The sequence below is a fragment of the Scardinius erythrophthalmus genome, assembly GCF_964197995.2.
Source record: "Scardinius erythrophthalmus genome assembly, chromosome: 5".
NCBI lineage: Eukaryota > Metazoa > Chordata > Actinopteri > Cypriniformes > Leuciscidae > Scardinius > Scardinius erythrophthalmus.
The window spans coordinates 51,423,825-51,443,774 of record NC_138225.1 but is presented as its reverse complement, the minus strand read 5'-3'; the positions used below and the strand labels follow the sequence as shown (position 1 = coordinate 51,443,774).

Below are 19,950 nucleotides of genomic sequence, written 5' to 3'. Positions count from 1 at the left end.
TGTGCACAAAAAACATGAAAGTGAGTGGTATTTACACCCACTCGAGCGATTCATTGGCTAAACTAAAGAAGCCATTGAGCATCGTCGAGAGGTTAAAAGGTATTGGATTGGATTAAACCCGCCAATAGTGCGCCAGGTGGATAAGCCAGTTTGTGATTGGTTCATTGCATGCCTAAGTGCTTGATTTTATACAACTGTGACCATGGAAGTGACTGGAACACTTGAATTCAATGATTTGGAGGGGTGTCCCAATAGTTTTGGCAGTATAGTGTATATATATAAAAATATTATTTATATTTTTTATAACATTTAGCTGAATGTTAAGATGGTTCAGAGAACACTCAGAAGTAATGTTCCCATAAAACATCCGGTTACACTTTATTTTTAAGGTGACGTAGTTACAATGTACTTATACTTCTGAGTAATAATAATTAACTACATGTACTTACTATAGAGTTGCGGTTAGGGTTTGGTTTAGAGTTAGTTACTTGTAATTATGCATAATTTGCTGTTATTAATATAGTAAATACATGTAGTAATGTGTAACTATGTCACCTTAAATTAAAGTGTTACCAAACATTCCCTTAATGTTTTCTCTAACTTTCACATAACCAAGAAACAATGTCTTTAAAACATTTAAAAAACTGGATGTTATGAACGTTCTGAGAAAATTCCGAAACAATGTTTTCATAACTTAATGTAAATATTCGTGAAACATTCTAAGAATGTATTTTTGTTAGATGGGTACACATCAATATAAGCCAAATAGCCTTATTCAGCATAGGGAGCAAAATTAAAAACAATGAACAGATTTTTTAGAGGTGACACAATGTATGTGGTCCATGGAAATATGACAAACCTTTAGAGTAAAGCCAGAGTATACTATAGTTGTGTCAGTACTTCAGTTGTCTGTGTGTGTACAGTACACAGGAACTGTGTTGCAGGGATGCCAATAACTGTGACATGTCCAGGGGAAAATTATATTGATTTTTGGGCTGCCAAAGTTATTGTTTAATGTCATTCAATATATCGAAATGGTTTCAATCTGTTCTAGTTTTCTTCCTTAAGATGTTTCGACTTGTAGGACTTGGCATCACATCTGGTAACACTTTACAAAAAGCTCCTATTCGTTCTTTTAACAGTATTTATTAATCTGTTAACGTTAATAAAATACATCTGTTCTTTGTTAGCTCATGACCCATTAAATAATATTAAGTTTTGATGATAATAATGTATTAGTAATAGTTGAAATGAACATTAACTAAGATTAATAAAATGCTTTAGAAGTAGGTTTCATTGATAACCAATGTAGTGAACTAAAAACTTATTGTAAAGTGTTGCCAAACATTTTTTGTTTTCTTTCCTAAACAAGGAATGTTAATTTTACTTCACTGAAAGGTTAGACCTTATAACTATTCGGATTAAACGAATAAACAAGAAAAAAATATTTTATTGCTTTTTGTTTGCTCATAAGGATACACAAGGAAATCTTACTAGTGATTATTTGAAATAAAGCAAATGTTTATGGTGGATAATGTGAATGTTAATATAATGCTTTTATGCTCCTCTGTGCATATCAAGTTATTAAATGGAAGCTCAGGGTTCATATGACACAGAGGAATGCATGAAAATAATCTGCAAACGTGCACATATAGATCCCCACAGTGTTTTCAAAGTATGTCCAATGTACTGTATCCCACTGAAACACATTTAAACTGCACAAATTGTAACCCTTGAGCCTAGCATATCTCAGGCAACACAGGAGTTCACAGCTCATTTGCTACACAATTATACCTTTACAATACACAAGACACGTACTATTGGACTGAACAAGACTTCAGGAGCAAGTATTGAGACAGCAGCATAATCATCGCATAGATTGTTCACTTTTTTTTGGCTGTGAAGAAGAACACACGCACACAGAGAGAGAGAGTACATTCACATCATATTTGAGTGCATATTATGAATATAATACCAGTACAAGAGGGTCAGACTCCTCCTGGTGGGAAATCATCTCAGTACTAGTGTGTTCTGGAAGACTAAATTTCAGGAAACTCTTGTTGGATTGGACTAAAACTAGCTTTTGTGTCCCACGTGCCCCCAAAACCCCCGATCTCAAGCGTACGCTTCCAGTTGGCCAAAGTCCTTCCCCACACCATTTTACAGCCCTTGCGGTACGACAATATTTTCTCACCTCATAATTGCTTGCAGTCAGTGCTGTATGTAAAGGCAGGCCATGCGACAGCACTTTCACATGCTGATATTGAGATTACAGGAAGCACTTCTCAAATGCTTGCTTTTTTTCATTGTTTGGTTTCATTTTATAAGAAATCATGCCTCTAGCCTCTAGTGTTGGTTTTGCTTGTTAAAAAAATTCCTAAAATCTCTTTTTCGTAGTTGATATCCATCGCCTATCGCCAGCGCTCTACTTCGGTCTTCTTCTTTATTTGACGCCCATCATGTGTCAGTGAAGGATGGTTTGGGTCTAGGTGTCAAGTCCTATTGGAAAAATAGAAAGGAAGGTTACGATGCTGCAATCTGAAAGAATCATGACATTTGCATTGAGATTAAAGACATGGTCAGTGTATGTTTTGGAGAGTGGTAGCTGGTGCAACACCGCAAAAAACAAAACAAATTTCATACTCATATTTTCAGATTTTATCCAGTACAAATATCTAAACCTTCTTAAATCAAGATGTTTTTACTTGAGGTGCTCAATAAGGCCAAGATTTACTAAAAGGCGTTAAAAACGATTATTTTTGCGGCTGACCTTATTGCATATGCATTTGTAGGAGTTTCCCTTTCAGACTCAAAATTTATGGGAGGAGAATATTTAAATGAATCATGCAAGGTGATTTACTAAGGTTTGCACTTGTCAATTTACTGGTGTTTGCACTATTATTTACCACCCAAAAAAAGCATGTCTTAAACCAGTCGCTCATTTGCGCTGCTTTCTGTAGATTGTGTTGGTCTTTAATGGAAATGATCCGGCCGAGACTGTATTCTTTAATTTGTGTGTCGTCATTAGATCACACGCAGAACTTAACACTCACATCTGCGCTTTTTTTGGTTATGCGCTCTCATGCTAATTTGCCCTCTTTAGTAAATCTGGCCCCAAGTCTTGTTTGCTGAAAAAATTGTCTAAATTAAGAAAAAAATATATGCCAATGGGATAAAAACAACAACAACAGACCCTTTTCCCAAACAGACCGTTTTCCCTTTTCTGACCCCATTGGCAGATATCTGTTCATTTTTAAACATTTTTCAGAAAATCAAGACTTCATATATTATGTCATTTAGCAACTCAAGTAAACATGTCTTGACTTAAGAAGGTTTAGATATTTGTATTGTAAAACAAGACAAAAATGCTGAGCAAGCAAATATTTTTTGCAGTGAATGTGCTTTACCAGCTCTTACCAGGCCAAAACCAAATCTACAAACCGGTGGTTCATCTGATCAAACCGTCTAGATCAGATAATGGCCATAAATGATCTTAAGTTGAATTCAGTTGGGTTTTCCAACTGGACAACTATAAGATTATTTCAACTATGCTTAATATAACAAAAATACAGCATGCTTTTCTGACAGGTCTGAGTGACACCAATCATCAGTAATTAACAACACTTAAAGGAATGTGTACAGGATCTTTCAGAGTCTATAATAGAATAAAAGATGTTCCCAATATGAAAAAATGTCAATTAAAGGTACACCATGTAACTTTGTTTTGTTCAAAATTAACTCAATTTAAATAACGAGTCAATAGACCCCTTTTGCGCCGACGTCACAGTTACGTCACGGCGCTAGCTGGAGGCGAAACAAACGGAAAACTGGAGGCGGCCAATACAAACCAGCACAGATTCGGCTACATAATAAGGAGCTTAAATTATTATTTTTATTATTAAACGTCATCTTGTTGTGTTCTTGGGTGCAAGAATCGATGAAAAATGAGTATGCTGTATCTGGAATTTTTATTTCTAGAAAATATTCATATCATTAAAATTGCACCGTAGTGTCACTTTTTACATTGTCGTCTTGGCGCTGGCTAGGCAGAACTGCGGATTGAACCACTCAAGTCTTTACATGACCATTCAGCACATAGTTATATTATAGGCATCTAAATATATTTATATGTCCTCAGTTTCTCTTCACCCTCGGTTTCTCTATCGGGTAGGTGTAGAAGTCAGGCCACTCAACCGGAGGTAGCGTTAACGTTAATCCTGTCAGTTCGTCCATTGACTGAGCGTGTACGGTCATCTGGTTCCGTCCGTTAAAATTAACTTTTGCAAATAACAATCGTGGTCCTGGACAGTGAGTGACCTTGCACATTAAGACAAAATCGGATTTTCTCCAGTCATTGTTATAAAACAAGCTAACAAAACTTGCAAACTAACGTTAGTGAAGCGGCTAGAGGGATCTTTCTGCCTCCAGCTAAGCTCCGCCCACACAAATACGTCACCGTGTTTACCAACTGTAAAAGGGTCTATACATCATCAATCCTTCTTCCAAAAGGTGTTTTGTCTTACCCTGATTCACTATGGTAAGCCTATTATAAGTGTTTATATTTTGCATCTCTCTAACAGAGTTCTTGTAAAGCATCATCTATTGTGAAGGGTAATTTCATTATTGTTGTTGTAGCGCTGACATGGAATTTACTCTTAGGGAAGTAGCGTGTCTATTAATGTGTAAAGCTACACCTAGTCTTCACCTAGTCAGCTTGAGATCCTTTCCATCTAAACTGGTTAAAGGGACACTAGGCAAGCCTGAGTGTTTTTTCTCTACGAAGCTCCCCCTAGTGTCTGGTAGTAAATGCTTTCAAACACACTGTCGTAAAAACGAACTGTTGTCCCTCCCCCCTCGCCATGAGCAACCCAGCTGAGCAGAGGAACCGGCTATTTCAAAACCAGTTATGTCTACCGAGGTAAGTAAAGTAATATTTTCTTTCCAACTGATGGCGAGTTTTTTAGAATTTTTATTGTGTTGTCATGCATACAAGTATTTTTACCGGGAACGAACGATATGAACTAGGCGAACTACTGTTTACGTGTGCGAGCCCTCGTTCGGTCTGAAGCTCTTTTCCTTTTCTTTGCATCTTCCGTCAAGGGTTTTTGCTGCTTCTTCCCTGGCTCTGCCATTATACACACGTTTGCAACAATCGCTAGCCGGGTTTCGTTAGCCTGCCTCTGTGCTGGGGATGCTTGCCGTAAACTGATCCTGCTTCTCGCGATGTCTGACTTTGTGAGACTGAAGGACGTGGGTAGGATACACCGAACTTGCAAGCGTGATCTTCTTCCTACAGGCAGTAGGGGCGGGCGAGAGAGTCTTCATTCGCCCTGTAATGAGTCATTTAACCATATACCGACTTACGAAGATGATTAATTAACACGAAAACGTTGCCTGGTGTCCCTTTAAATCTCTTAGGCCGGGTGTCCACCAAAGTATTTTTAGCCAGCTGAAAACGCTAGTCGCTCTGCTGAAAACGCCTAGCTATGGGCGCTTGAGAGCGTTTTGGCAGCGTTGCGTTTTTTTCAGTTGAGACACTTTGCTTGTTATGATACGGAATATCCGTGAAAGTGTTACTAGTATCTCATTTCACACACATTTTGTTTCTCTGTTGATTCTATATTAAAATGTCAATACAATGCAATGTATTTTCTCTGGTTACTTAGTGTACCTTTAAGTAATTTAATGAGTAATTTAAGCTCCCGCTGTAAAGCGCTTTAGGTGTACCAGCACATTATTCCAACACCAATAGAATTTCAATAAATATTCCACAACATCCAACAACAATAAAAAATACTGTCATTGCACCACGGTTTGATCTCATTAGGATTCCAAATTATGATAGGATAGGAATAGATAGAATCCTGCAAAGATTCCGACAGGATTAAAAAAAACAATCATAATCAAGAGTTATCCTGAAGTTAAAAGGGAGGGAGGGCACACAACTTCTGACTGGACACTTATATATATATATATATATATATATATATATATATATATTAGTTGGAAATGGACAAGATGTCAGAGGAATTCTGGAGTTAATGCAGTGAGGTGAAATGTGTCCAAGTAGAACATCAAATGGCATAACAGAAGGCACACCTTATACAAAATCAATAGGCCTATATGTATTTCCCTGCCTGAATACTAGTGCTTCATCTTTATTTTAAAATCTAGCTCATATAATAGCCTAAAGCTACATGCTCGCTCAGCTGAGATTCACTTTCAGAGACATTGATCCTTTCAAACACACTTACTATCTGCAACTAAGCAGGTTATTGGTATAATCTCCTTATATATTTACATTCCTATGGCCTCTATACTGCTTGATAATGAAATACTACTGTATGTTTAAGTTTTCGATAGTTTGATTTATCTGAATATGTTTAAATATTCAGACAACCTAAAACTAGAATACCTGGATCATTCTCAGGAACGGTGCGTTATATCCTCATGACTTGTAAATAGATATTTCTATAGAACAAGATACAGAATGTAGTCACATTATTTATATGATTGTTTTATATCAGAATAAAATTTGTCAAATTAATTACCAAAATCAAAACCCTGCATTCTACCCAAATTCAGATTTTATTGAAATTATATCTTGTTTTTTCGATACCTATGCAAGGTTTTTTTCATCAAAATAAATTGTATTTCTGGAAAAATGCTAAATATTTCATTGTCCCAGCACTTCAGTTCGACCCCATTATGCGGTGGCATCTTCCACTCCGCTTAAAATAATGTTAAATGATAAATATGTGATTTATTACAAAACACATTGAATCTACTTGTGAATTGTCCAACTGAGAAACCCATATTTTTTATCACTAGTCTGAATCCTGATGGGGAAGCAATCGTGGTCCCTAATACCAGGATTTTCCGTCATAAATGGCACCGTGTCCTGGTAATGACCTATGGCACCACAGTCTTATGGCTCAGAATGACGACTGAATCCCATTGGTTAGCAGGATTACATTAGCACAAAGTGCAGCAATGTCCTGTACCTGCAGGGAGGCGCGAGTCAGACTCACTGCTTTACTCTTCGTAGACTCGCACATTTCACTATCTGAGCGCCTCCCCTCTTCACATCCACAACATCCGGCTATGGTGGAGAGCAGACGGGACCATCCAGGGGAGGACAACGGGAGAGTGAACGAGTAGAAACAAGAAGGGTAACGGGACAGACGGAGAGGGCAGAGTGAAACAATTAGGTGAGGTGTTAATGAAAAAAGAGATATAAGCAGAACGTGCAAGAGCACACAAAACAAAGAACGGGTGAGAATGGAAGAGAGACAGGGGGAAATAAATGGGATAGGATAAAGAGAAAAAAAGCAAATAGCATCAGAACGCAGAAGGACGGGCACATTCACAGTCTGGGCAAAGAGAAGTTTAATTAAAGTCAAGTGTATACAGGGAAACTTGACATAAATCATATGTAAACAAATGATAATGAACATCAGATGAAGTGAGGGTTAACTGGGATGCTCATAAAGAGGAATCACATATGTGACCCTGGACCACAAAACCAGTCACATGTCGCACGGGTTTATTTGTGGCGCAATAGCCATTGTATGGGTCAAAATTATCGATTTTTCTTTTATGCCAAAAATCATTAGGATATTAAGTAAAGATCATGATCCATGAAGATATTTTGTAAATTTCCTACCTTAAATATATCAAAAATGTATTTTTGTGAGTGGATGCAGCACAATCGCCAACATAAATGGACAACTTTAAAGGCGATTTTCTCAATATTTCGATTTTTTTTTGCACCCTCAGTTTCCAGATCTCATTCATTTCAAATATTGTCCTATCCTAACAAACCATATATAAATGGAAAGCTTATTTATTCAGCTTTCAGATGATGTATACATCTCAATTAAAAAAAAAAACCCTTAAGACTGGTTTTGTGGTCCAGGGTCACATATGAACCAACCTGGTGATGTAATGTCCTCTAAACCTACAAGGGTCTACAAGGCAGAATATGTTCAGAATGGAATACAAATGTTTTGCTGACCACATACTCCACCGTATACACTACACAGTGCATATTAATTTAAGCTTAGTGTGTGAAACAATATGCAGTAATAATAATAATAATAATAATAATAATAATCTCTTCAATATGCAGTATTCAGTGTAAACATTTTTAAGCAGTAATCAAAACTAATCAATCAAAACTAACTTTAGCTGGACTTTATTCTACAGCTGCTGTAAAGCCAAAACAATATCTGTGATTTTAATTTCCTATTATCACAGTAAAGCTGCTTTGAAACAGTCTATATTGTTAAAAGCGCTGTATAAATGAAAGGTGACTTGACTTGACTTGAGTTGACAACCAACCCGAGTTCAAATCCGCCTTTTTCCCAACCCATTCTTCTCCCTTTTCCCATCTCATATCAGCTCAGAGAGGAGTTTATTTTAAATAAAATCAAAGAAAATACTTGAAGAGTGGAAATAAAGTGCATAAAGGGTATTTAATAGTGGGAAAAAGGGGTTATCGGGGAGGACTTTAGGGTGTTGTTATAATTGCAAACTGTTATATGAATTACTACAATACACTGAGGTGCAAACAACATCTTCCAAGTACAAATAGCATCTAAATACTATTTACACTTAGTGCAAAGAAAATAAAGCCTCTGCCTACATTAAATTAAATTTAAATAATAATCTTATTTTGTCAAAAAAAAGTCTCATTTGTCTCTCTGACCATTTGTCAGTCGGATTAGATAAGAAGTCAAGAAAAAGATGTAGCTCCTAATTTATTTAACACTGGAAAGAGAAGCTCATTTTTCCCAGTGTGCTCTTCTGCATACGCTATATTTTGACTATTAACTAGTTGCTTTTAGCTTGAATATTGGCTGTTTATTAGTACTTATAAAGCACAAAATAATGCCTTATTCTGCATGACCATATTCTGCATCCCTTAATCCTACACAATACCTACACTTAACAACAACCTTACTATTAATAAGCAGTAAATTAGGAGTTTACACCACATTAGGCCTCTAAAATGCAATGTTCAGTGTTATTTGTATTTCACCACCAAATCCCGGTTCTGAATGATTCCTCTTTTTGAACGGAAACAAAATCAGGAAATGACAAAAGTGCCCAAGAGAAAGTATAATGATACATTGGGGAGAAACTAAACACTAAACTCCAATGATATGATTACCAATTCAATTCTGACCAGTGTTACCTAACATGATACTAAGCCATCAATAATATGAAGCACAGTTATAATAAAGCTGAACATGTCTAATATTAAGGACAATTTTAATAAAGTTTCAAAGGTGCATCTACAGGTTTACAAGTTTCTCACATTACCCAGAGCATATATTGTCCTCTGACACTTGCCACAATATTTTCACTCTGTTTCTTCCATACAAAAGCAATTTCTGCAACTTTAAATGATTCATGGCACATTCTTGCAGATACATTATAATCTTCTTATGTGGATCACATGTATATGCTGCATCTTCTATAAGATCTATAATGCAAAGAAAAAGTATGCATTTATGTATTTGGTGTTCTCCTGGTCTACTGAGCCTTGATTTTATTCAACCATCTCGCACTTTACATATTCCTCTTCAAAACAAATCCTATCAGTCCTGGTGCAACAAGCCCAGCGCTCACACTTTATATTAGGTGTCTTTAACAGCGATGTTCTTACATAAAAAAATTCATTGTTAGGTGTAACGCATTTATTGTATTGATTGACACTTGAGGTGGGATACGGGTACGGTTAGGCACAGGTTTGGTGGTATGGGTTGGTTTAAGAGTGGGTTAAGATGTAACAGAGTGATTATAGATGTATTTCCAGAAATTAATCACAGCTGTAATTAAATGCAGGTATTTTTAAATATAAATACAATGTAAAAACTAGATATGTGTGCAACGACTAATTTAAATTTTGCAACCAACTAGTTGACTAGTCTAACTCCACTCCACCATGTATGTACACAATGGGCTCTATTTTAAGGATCTAAGCGCATGGTCTTAAGCACAAGGCACTAGTGCACTTATGGCGTGTCTAAATCCACTTTTGCTAGTTTAACGACGGGAAAAATGGTCTGCGCTCCCGGCGCATGGTCTAAAAGGGTTGTCCCTATTCTCTTAATGAGTAATGGCTGTGTTTTGGGCGTAACGTGCAATAAACCAATCAGAGTCTCATCTCCCATTCCCTTTAAAAGCCAGTTGCACTCGCGCCATGGCGGATTCGCTATTTATATTCGCTATTCATATTCGCGGATTCCGGATTCGGAATTTGCAAGCGTAAAAACTGAACGCTTCTCCAGCGAGTAAAAGGATCTGCTCGTGCACGAGGTTAAAGTGCAAGCAGACCATCTACATACAGGACAAAGTGTAAGCGCGTTGTGGACCCGCCTATAGGCTCATATTACTAACGCGCTCTTTAAATATCTCTAAATAAAATACTGCGCCATTGACTTTAGACCAAGTTTTAGTTGGTCAATGGCTCAGTCTATTTCTGTTGCCTCAAAAATAGAATAAACATACCTGGTTTTCAGACCAGCAGCCCATGGGCGCACAAATGGATGCAAATGCATTTGCTATTTAAACAACGTGGCGCAGGGCGTGAAAATGATAACTGCGTAGGGCTGAGACTAGCAAAATACACTTTGTGCACAACTGCATTGCGCCAGGTGTATGATAGGGCCCAATAAGTGCATTGTATCAAATGATTAATTTAAATGTAAATACATAGTAGTTTAAGACACTTAATATAAAGTGTGACCAGCTCTGCTAACTCAAAAGCCCACCTTGCTGTCACGGCCCAGGACTGCATAGCTCATGTACTGCTCTCCATCAACGTCTGGCTCACTGATCTCCTGCGGCAGCCCTTCTATGATGAGCTCCTGAACCCCTTCCTCCCCTTTTCCTCTCCGGACCACCTTCCTCACAATCTACGGATGGATGAGATCATTGAGAATCGGTGGACGTGAAGAGGGAGCAGGAGAAGAAATGAAAAAAGGTGAGAGATGAGAAACAATGCAAGAAACATGCAAAAGTTATGACTTTCGAAGGAAACGTAAACTTTGATGTTGCTTTTAAAATCAAGGTGAATTATTGCAAACCATCTATTTCTGGATGGTCAAGTTCACCCTCAAGAACATCTCGAAATGATGGTACGTTTCTTTGTTAATCGCCATTGAATCATGTTGACTTTAAGAACTGTTCCAAAATTTAGTGAGCTGCCTTGTTGTCCACTGCCTATACAGATGCTCTCTTTACTGAAATGAAGTCCCACATGTGGCTGATTTGAAACACTTTACATAGACAGTAACTCTCACATATAGCGCATAATTGGTACAAAAGAGTCAACTAACCTTACAATTAAGGTCAACTCCGAAAGAATTTGAAGGGCATGTTGCTAAGTTAATGACACAATAAATGTAAAATTGGGTTTATATATATATATATATATATATATATATATATATATATATATATATATATAAACCCAATTTGTTTAAATCTTTCAATCTTATTTCAACTATTTGAATATTGTTTGTTATACAGTTCGCCAGATTTTAACCATGTTCATAGTTTTTAACAGAATACATTTAATCGTTTTTATGATACACAAATATATGCTGAATCTAAGCAATTTGAATAAATGCATTTTGGAAATATTATTATATAAATAAAATCAAATAGATGCAAATAGTTGATAGTTAATATTAAGTTCTACCATTCTATTTTTGAGTCCAGAAATTTGACCTGTTTCTTGTTTTACTTATGACTGACAAATATGCATCAAACTGAATTTATTAGTTTGTTTAATTTAAAACTGTGTAATTCAAATGCATAAATCTTAAATTTAAGCCTAAATATTTTTTGAGTGTACAGTAATAACAAATACATAGTACATACAATTATTGGGTACATGAAATCTTTGAACTATTTATTTATTTATTTATTTATAAAGTTCAGTATTTGATGAAATATAACCATATAAACCCTTTTCCCATTTCCGGTTGTTCTCAGAAGTGGTAGTCATCATAGTTGGGTGAATGTAAACTACAAAATATAATATAAACATAATTTTTGGGCTACACTTTATTTTAAGGTGTGGTTGTTACACTGTAATTATACATTTAAGTTCTGAGTAATATTAAGTAACTACATGTACTTACTATAGGGTTAGGATTAGGATTGGGGTTTGGGTTAGTTGTATGTAATTATGCATAATTTATAGTTATCACTAGTAATACTGCATGTAACGTGTAAATCACACTGTAAAATAAAGTGTTGCTCTAATAGCGAAAGAAACAAGTTCAAAATAGAGTTTCTATGACTTCCCAAAAGAGCAAAAGAGGAAAAAAAAATATATAGAGATTGGTTGATCAGAAGAGAGAAAGATGTAACATTTATAAAAAAAATTGTTGTATTAGAAACACTAGTTTAAAAAATTGAAAGCCAAACATAAAGTATTGTTGTAAATGCACATTATATATATATATATATATATATATATATATATATATATATATATATATATATATATATATATATATTTATTCTAGGGTCCATTAGTTATTTCACTCTACACCATCTTGATCGATTTCATTCACATGAGATGCTGCCTTAGAATTTGGTTTTAAATGAGGTGGGACACATTTTAACACAACAGCCCCATCAGGACGCATTAAAATGCTGTCAACGCGGTCAGCTCTTTAGGCTTTGGAACAGAGCAACAAACCCAACCCAGCATAACCGAACACTGAATCATTTCAATTCGCAAAGCTAATCGAAATGATCACTGAGACGGATTTGAGATGGATATTACATGGCAATGAGTGGTAAATGACAGGAATAAAGCAGGATGAGACCGCTGACCTTTTTGGTGACGATGTTGCCATGCTCATCTGTAAATTGCTCCTCGCTCACTTGCTCTCCGTGAAGATCCTCTGCCTCATCACCCTGGGTGAGATATGACAAAAGCAACTTAAAAGGGCGACATGCTCCATTGGGTGCTTCACTCGCTCTTTGATTGGACTTGCTCGCAATAGTCCTGTAGTTTTTCAAGAAATGGTCAAAATGATTCATAGTATATTGGCCATCACAATAAGCAGTGCATCACTATTCCTTCGCTCTGATTGCATGATTATCTGAACCTTCTCAGGTTTCAGATTTCACACCTTCACCGCTTAATATTAAAGGTGATGTTAAGGGGATTATTCGTCTCTCTGTAATAAACATATTCAACATGTTTGATTGTAATCCATGAGATCTTGAGCACCTCTTGAAGCACATATGTGACCCTGGACCACAAAACCACATGGGTCACAATTTTGAAATTGAGATTTATACATCACATGAAAGCTGAACAAATAAGCTTTCCATTGATGTATGGTTTGTTAGGATAGGACAATATTTGGTCGAGATACAACTATTTGAACATCTGGAATCTGAGGGTGCAAAAAAATCGAAACATTGAGAAAATCGTCTTTAAAGTTGTCCATTTACTCACAGAAATTGTTTTATATATTTACGGTAGGAAATTTACAAAATATCTTCATGGAACATGATCTTTACTTAATATCCTAATGATTTTTGACATAAAAGAAAAATCTATAATTTTGACCCATACAATGTATTGTTGGCTATAACCACAAATATACCCGTGCGACATGTGACTGGTTTTGTGATCCAGGGTAATATGATATAAGAGGCTCAGGAACCATATCATTATATTTTGTTGGAATTCTGAGTAAAAATGGCAGCAATTTACATCTAAACAAAAGATAAATTAATCTAATGGCACGTACACGACAACGATGAATTACAAACAGAAAAGTTTTTCCTTTGTGTTTTTCGCTGGAAAAAGATGCAAGCACAAAGGTAAAAGACCTCTGACCTCTGTCTAGCCCGTTTACATTGAAAATGGAAAAGTAGCGCAGTGGAATGGAAAAGAAAAACGCAAGAAGAAAAAAAGTTATTTTAACTTGAACGGCATGTTTTTAGAATAACAGGTCATGTATGAGACGTACGTCTAGCGCACGTTTACGTTGAAAAACAATGGAAAAGTAGCGCAGTGGAATGGAAAAACGTGTTCTGTGCCATGACCCCTTTAAAAGCCCTAAAAGTTTCATTCAGGAGTTCAACAGAAAGGAAAAGGTGTCAATCTGTGATATACCGCATAAAACTAACCCACAGCAATGTGACAAGAGCCAAGATGTAGGAATTCAACATGTGTCAGTGACCAGACCTACTTTAAAAACAAAGCTCTTTTAATATTCACTCTAAAGTATCTCATACACCGGATCAATTATTTGTGGTTCTTACAGACCACTGGTGTTTGCAGGAAAGCACTCAAATGAGGTCAAATGACACTGAAACCAAGCACCCACGTATCGTTGTAATCCTTTAGATTTACAAGCTTGCACATTTTACAACAGCTGAAGCCACTTTTTTAGTGTTGCGTCTTCAAGGAATACAGCAATCGCAAGTACCTTCAATATAACCCTGCGGCGCACGACTCGAGTGGTGACGTTTTCCTCTTCGTCAGACACACCCTCATTCTCACCCAGCTCACGGTCCAGTTGAGTGTGGATGTAGGCCAGGACCGATCGGACCGAACTGCTGGCGATATGAAGGACGTTCTGGCAGCTGATGACCATGAAGGCCAACAACACGAAGCTGAAGAGCAGCTCAGTCACCAGTGCCCACATAGTGAAGCGCTCGCTCTCTCACGGGCTCACAGAAACACACTCCACCAGCCAGCCGAGGTCCGGAGAGACAGGGAACGATGTTATCTTCCCCTAGTTTCAGTCTTCCACTCTCTCCACAGCTTTCATTTGAAGAAAGCAGGCAGTTCTTAATGCGAGACCATTCCTTCTCCGGTTATTTCCTCATTCGGTCAGCTGTGTTGGGAATGTGGTTGGCTTTAGCTTTCTTTTTTTGACTGCACTCTCTCTCTCTCTCTCTCTATCTCAACCTTCCTAAAACATCTCCCTTCTGTCCAGTGTCCGATTGCACATGTGATCTGTTATGCTTTAAATACCCACAATGTGAGGACAACTTTCTTGTTGTAGGCTATGTGAGCGAACAAACAGCTGCCAACATTTCAACAACCACATTTTCACACCAGGTTCCTTTGGTTTACATGTAATATTAAACTAAGCAAAAGCTTGCAGACACAATCCAAACTTTGGTCCGATTTCCCCCCCAAATTTAATTTAACTAAAAATAAAAATGGTTGTCCCTCAGACTTACTGTTTGGGATTGGTAAGATTTTTTAAAAGTTTTTGAAAGTGTCTTTTCTGCTCACCAGAGTAAAAACAGTCAAATTGTGAAATATTATTACACTTTAAAATAACTTTTCTAATGTAATATATGTAATCAGGGTTCCCACTCTTTTCCAGCGATCATTTTCCAGGACATTTTCAATTTTACTACGGTGGGAATAAAAGACAAGGATCATGGCCTAAAGTAATGTTTTGCTCTCTCCATTAATCTTACATTAATTGTACAGTTAATGGCCATGACTTAACTATAAAATCAGTTTTTAATACGAGCTCTTAATTATAGAGAAGTCTTTTCTCCTCACCAAGGCTGCATTTATTTAAAAAGAAAATACAGTAAAAACAGTAATATTGTGAAATATTATTACACTTTAAAACTGTTATATATTATAATATATTGTAAAATGTAATTTATTCCTGTATACATATTCTAATATGCTGATTTGATGCTCAGGAAATATTGCTGCTTATTATTATCAATGTTGAAAACAGTTTTGCTGCTTCATATTTTTGTGGAAATGTTTGTTTTCGGGATTCTTTGATGAATAGAAAGTTCAAAAGAACAGCATTTGAAATAGAAATCGTTTGTAACATTATAAATATCTTAACTGGCACTTTTGATCAACTTAATGTGTCCTTGCAAAATATGAATTGCTTTCAAAACCAAATCTTGAAAGAATTCATAGTCCACTTTAGACATTCAACTAAATGTCAAATAGTCATTAGAGTGCGAGTTAGCTGACACATAGTTCCTTATAATTAGTAGAATGTCTAATATGGACTATTGCAATATAAAAAAATGTCAAACTTTTGAAGAGTAGTGTACTGTACATTGTAAGTAAATTTCTGACCATGCATTTTTTATTTTGTGTGAAATCAGCAGCATCATAAACCTTTATAATACAAACCTTTTTCCTGCAAATGATACCAAAGTCAGTTATTTTCCCGTTACATTTTCTTAAACACCATTTTCAGAGCTGGTAACAGCATTACATGTCTTTAAGAGACCATTGACCTTACTGTCCATGCCTTTCAAATCCATATATAATATTCCTCCACTACTCACCACTGCAGCAGGATTGGCCCTTCAGATGACAGAAGCAGACAAGATCTATATTTAGAAACCAATGGGCTGTGTGTCCATCTAGGGCTGGCTGTATACTGTGTGTGTGTGTGTGTGTGTGTGTGTGTGTGTGCGTGTGTGTGTGTGTGTGTGCCACCACAAGCAAGTGCAAACAATTGTGCACACTTGAGTTTCCATCAGCCTTAGGGAAATAAATGCTTTTGTAAGCAATGACTTTACTGAATAAAGCCAATTATCCATGTATGCTACTATAAGTGACTTTGGGCTTGTTTTTTAATAGTCACTAGTAATATGGTCTGTCACAGAGGGCATTTATAGCACAATACAGTCGGACTGACACTAATCACAGCTGTCCAATATTCCCACCAACTGCTTGAGTTTAACTCCACATAACGTCATTTCTTCCACATGTTATTTCCCCCAGTTCCTCCTCTAGTCCAATGATGCATTAATGCACACTGTTTTTCCAATCTAGTCACATAATATTAAAACGACTGATATATATGGAAGCTTGTTTCCACCACAGAATAAAAAATAAAAAAGGTAATTTTTTTTATCTTTTTTATCTAAAAAATTTCATCTAACTTTTCAGAAATGTGTGATATAAAGTCGCAATTGTGTTATAAAGTCAGATTTGAGAGAAATAAACTCGCAATTTTGACTTTATAAAACACAATTGGGAGATATAAAGTTAGAATTGCATGAAATAAAGTAGCAATTGTGTGTTATAAAGTCAGAATTGCGAGATGTTAACTCACAATTGTGAGATAAAAAGTCGTTTTATCTTTTAAAATGTTTTATTCTGTGGTGGAAACAGGCTTCCATGGATACAGGCTTATCCTTAAAGAAGAGGGAGCACAGAGTTGGAATCTAAATCCAGAGTACATCAACTACAAACAATGAAAGCAATTCCTCTACATTACGTTCTCTGCCTGATGCATTATTTTGTTCAATTAAACCAAATCACGCAAACCAAGACTTCTGTCAAAAACTACAAAAGTGTGAAACAATATGATTCAATGTCACTACAGCTTACTTTTAGGTTTGACAATGCTTTTTCAAGAAGAATTTAGCAGTAAAAGCAGAGATGTTCTTTTACGTGGAGATACCAACATTTGCATCTCTACCATTGGAGAAAGCACGACCGATCACGTGAGCCTTGATAACCAATCACATTACAGCCTTGACGTGTGAGTTGTACAAGAGTTGTCTTTTTGTGGATACCACAGAAATGAACGAGAACGGCTATAACACAAATTGTCTGTGACTTCTCTTATAAAACACCTTTTTTTCAGTGTAAACCCCAAAGATAGATCAATCCAAAATGCATTTAATGGCAAACATGCTGCATGCCTTTTTTTTTAGTTCTCTTAAATCCTTTTAAGAGAATGATTGGTTTGGTCCTCCCAATGTTTACAGCCTTGCAATGAAGTCAACCTCATCCATCACACCATTGCAGGTCAAAGCAAAAACAGTCAGCAGGTGCTTGATATGTGACATCACAAATTAAATACAAATTTAAAATCAAAAAGTTCTCTTACCTGTCCTCTTAGACGCATGTCCTCCCAAGCCCGAATGTTGGCTGTTCTGTGTGGGAACCCTAGTCCTTTCTCAAAAGGTTGAGTCCCCTGATAGTGCCCGTGGATGATCTCCGAATGCCCCATGTCCCGCACCGGCTCGATCAGGGCTTCTTGGGCCAGCTTAGAGTCACAGTCCACTGCGGCGCGCACTGAGGACATCATGGACTCGATCGCCTGTCTAGGAAGGGAGCATTGTAGAGACCCCACTCGGTTCTGGGTCGGATCTGGGGGAGAGTGCCAACCGGGAGTCCCCTGATCCTGCAGGTAAGACAGGAACGACCCACCACATAACCTGAAAAACAAGACAGAATATTAGAAGAGGTAATGACAATGCAGTCAGCAGTAATCACTACACTCTAAAAAAATGCAGGGTTGTTTCAACCCAAATTTGGGTCAAATATGGGCAAACCCAACTGTTGGGTTAAATTGGGTCAAATATGGACAAACCCAGCAGTTGGGTTAAATTTTTTAACCAAACAGTTGGGTTCGTCCATATTTGACCCACATTTGGGTTGAAACAACTCTGCATTTTTTAGAGTGTCTGAGAATAGCCTTATTTCTGTTCTGCTGCAGAGAAACACAGATAGTTCTAGGGGCTTGTCCCAATATCCACACTTGCAGTCTTTGCACTTGATCACTTGGCAACTTACATTTAATTTAATATTCAACAATATTATTGATCTGCCTGCATTGACACCATTGTATGAGAACTGAACTGAGCAGGACGATGACATTACGGTTTTCTCCAACGGCTATATATATAAATTAACTAAATGAATAATTTTCTTACAACAAAAATGAACCATCACTGAACTTACTTAATCTGGACTATGACGCTATTTTCTTCTAGAAAAAAACTTTGTTGCATTATTTTCCTGTTATCTCTGTAAAGATAACTGCTTTGAAACAATCTGTATTGTAAAAAACGCTATATACTGTAAATAAAGGTGACTTGAGACTATTTGGCCAGAGTTTTCAAATGGGCATGAATAACTTTTGATTACTCCATGGGACACACTTGCAACATAGAGTAAAAAAAATGCACATTCTTTCTGAGGTTTATATCCACATTTGATTCTCAGAACATTTTAGAGCACTAAACTTCTAAAGTTTCCTTATGTTTTACAAAATACACCTACTCATCTCTGCACCAACACAACATGCAGCACTACATTTAACAGCCAAATTTCTTGTAATATCTAATACATTTAACTAACAATTTTGCAATTTTGTGCAATTTTAGGGCATGCGAATTCCTACACGTGATGAATGATGGGATACTCTTAGCCTCAAATTCTACTCCGAAGCCGTATTAGAGATTTAATGTGCATTATGGGAACTGAACTTTAGCATTGGACAGTCTTGCACACTTACTTCCCGTCACATGCTCTCAAGAGGCCAAGATTAGCAAGTTCATGTGTGTTTGTTGAAGATAAACTCAGGATTATTGCAATATAAAGTTGAGGTGGGATGTACTGATAGGATCGTCCTTTTCTTTACAGAGCCAAAAGGCTTTAGATTACTTTACAAACCACACTTGACAGCTTGACAAGTGTGACAAACACAATGAATGCCACTTACATTTTCATTAGAAAGACTGAAGAACTATAATTTGCTATTTACTATTGCTGGTCAGTCAGAGTCAATTGGTATAGACCTCCGTCAGGGTAGACTCTATATTGAATTGTATATGCATAAAATATAGACTGTCTTTAAAATAACATTCACTATATAAAGGTCGTAGATCAAATGTGATTTTCAACTTTCAGAACTGCTTCATGAAGTCTTCTGAAAGTCTTTTGGAAACAAGTTTCGTGAGATGAATAATCGGCTGGTAATTAAATAACAAAACAATACATTTAATAAACTGCACTTCTATGCTTCACAGCTTGGTTTTCACTCCTGTCAAAAAATTACATTTGCCGCTACCCTGACAAAAGTCTAATTATAATTTAGGATGAGGGGCTTTTCTCTTTCTAGAGGCTGAAACTTTTTTGTAGTAGGAGATCATTAGCCA

The 19,950-nt window shown here is 36.6% G+C and overlaps 1 protein-coding gene across 1 annotated transcript in view; it reads right to left on the bottom strand.

Annotated features, from left to right (window-relative positions):
- Positions 1-1,432: 1,432 nt before the first annotated feature.
- Positions 1,433-19,950, bottom strand: part of ank1a (ankyrin 1, erythrocytic a) — an 80,499-nt gene continuing 61,981 nt past the window's right edge. Inside the window, exons 39-42 of the mRNA XM_081364597.1 lie at positions 17,895-18,225; positions 12,862-12,945; positions 10,782-10,925; positions 1,433-2,499 (exon numbers count right to left, since the gene is read on the bottom strand). Coding sequence (XP_081220723.1) covers positions 2,458-2,499; positions 10,782-10,925; positions 12,862-12,945; positions 17,895-18,225 — 601 coding nt within the window. The 3' untranslated portion in view covers positions 1,433-2,457. The remainder of the gene's footprint in view (positions 2,500-10,781; positions 10,926-12,861; positions 12,946-17,894; positions 18,226-19,950) is intronic.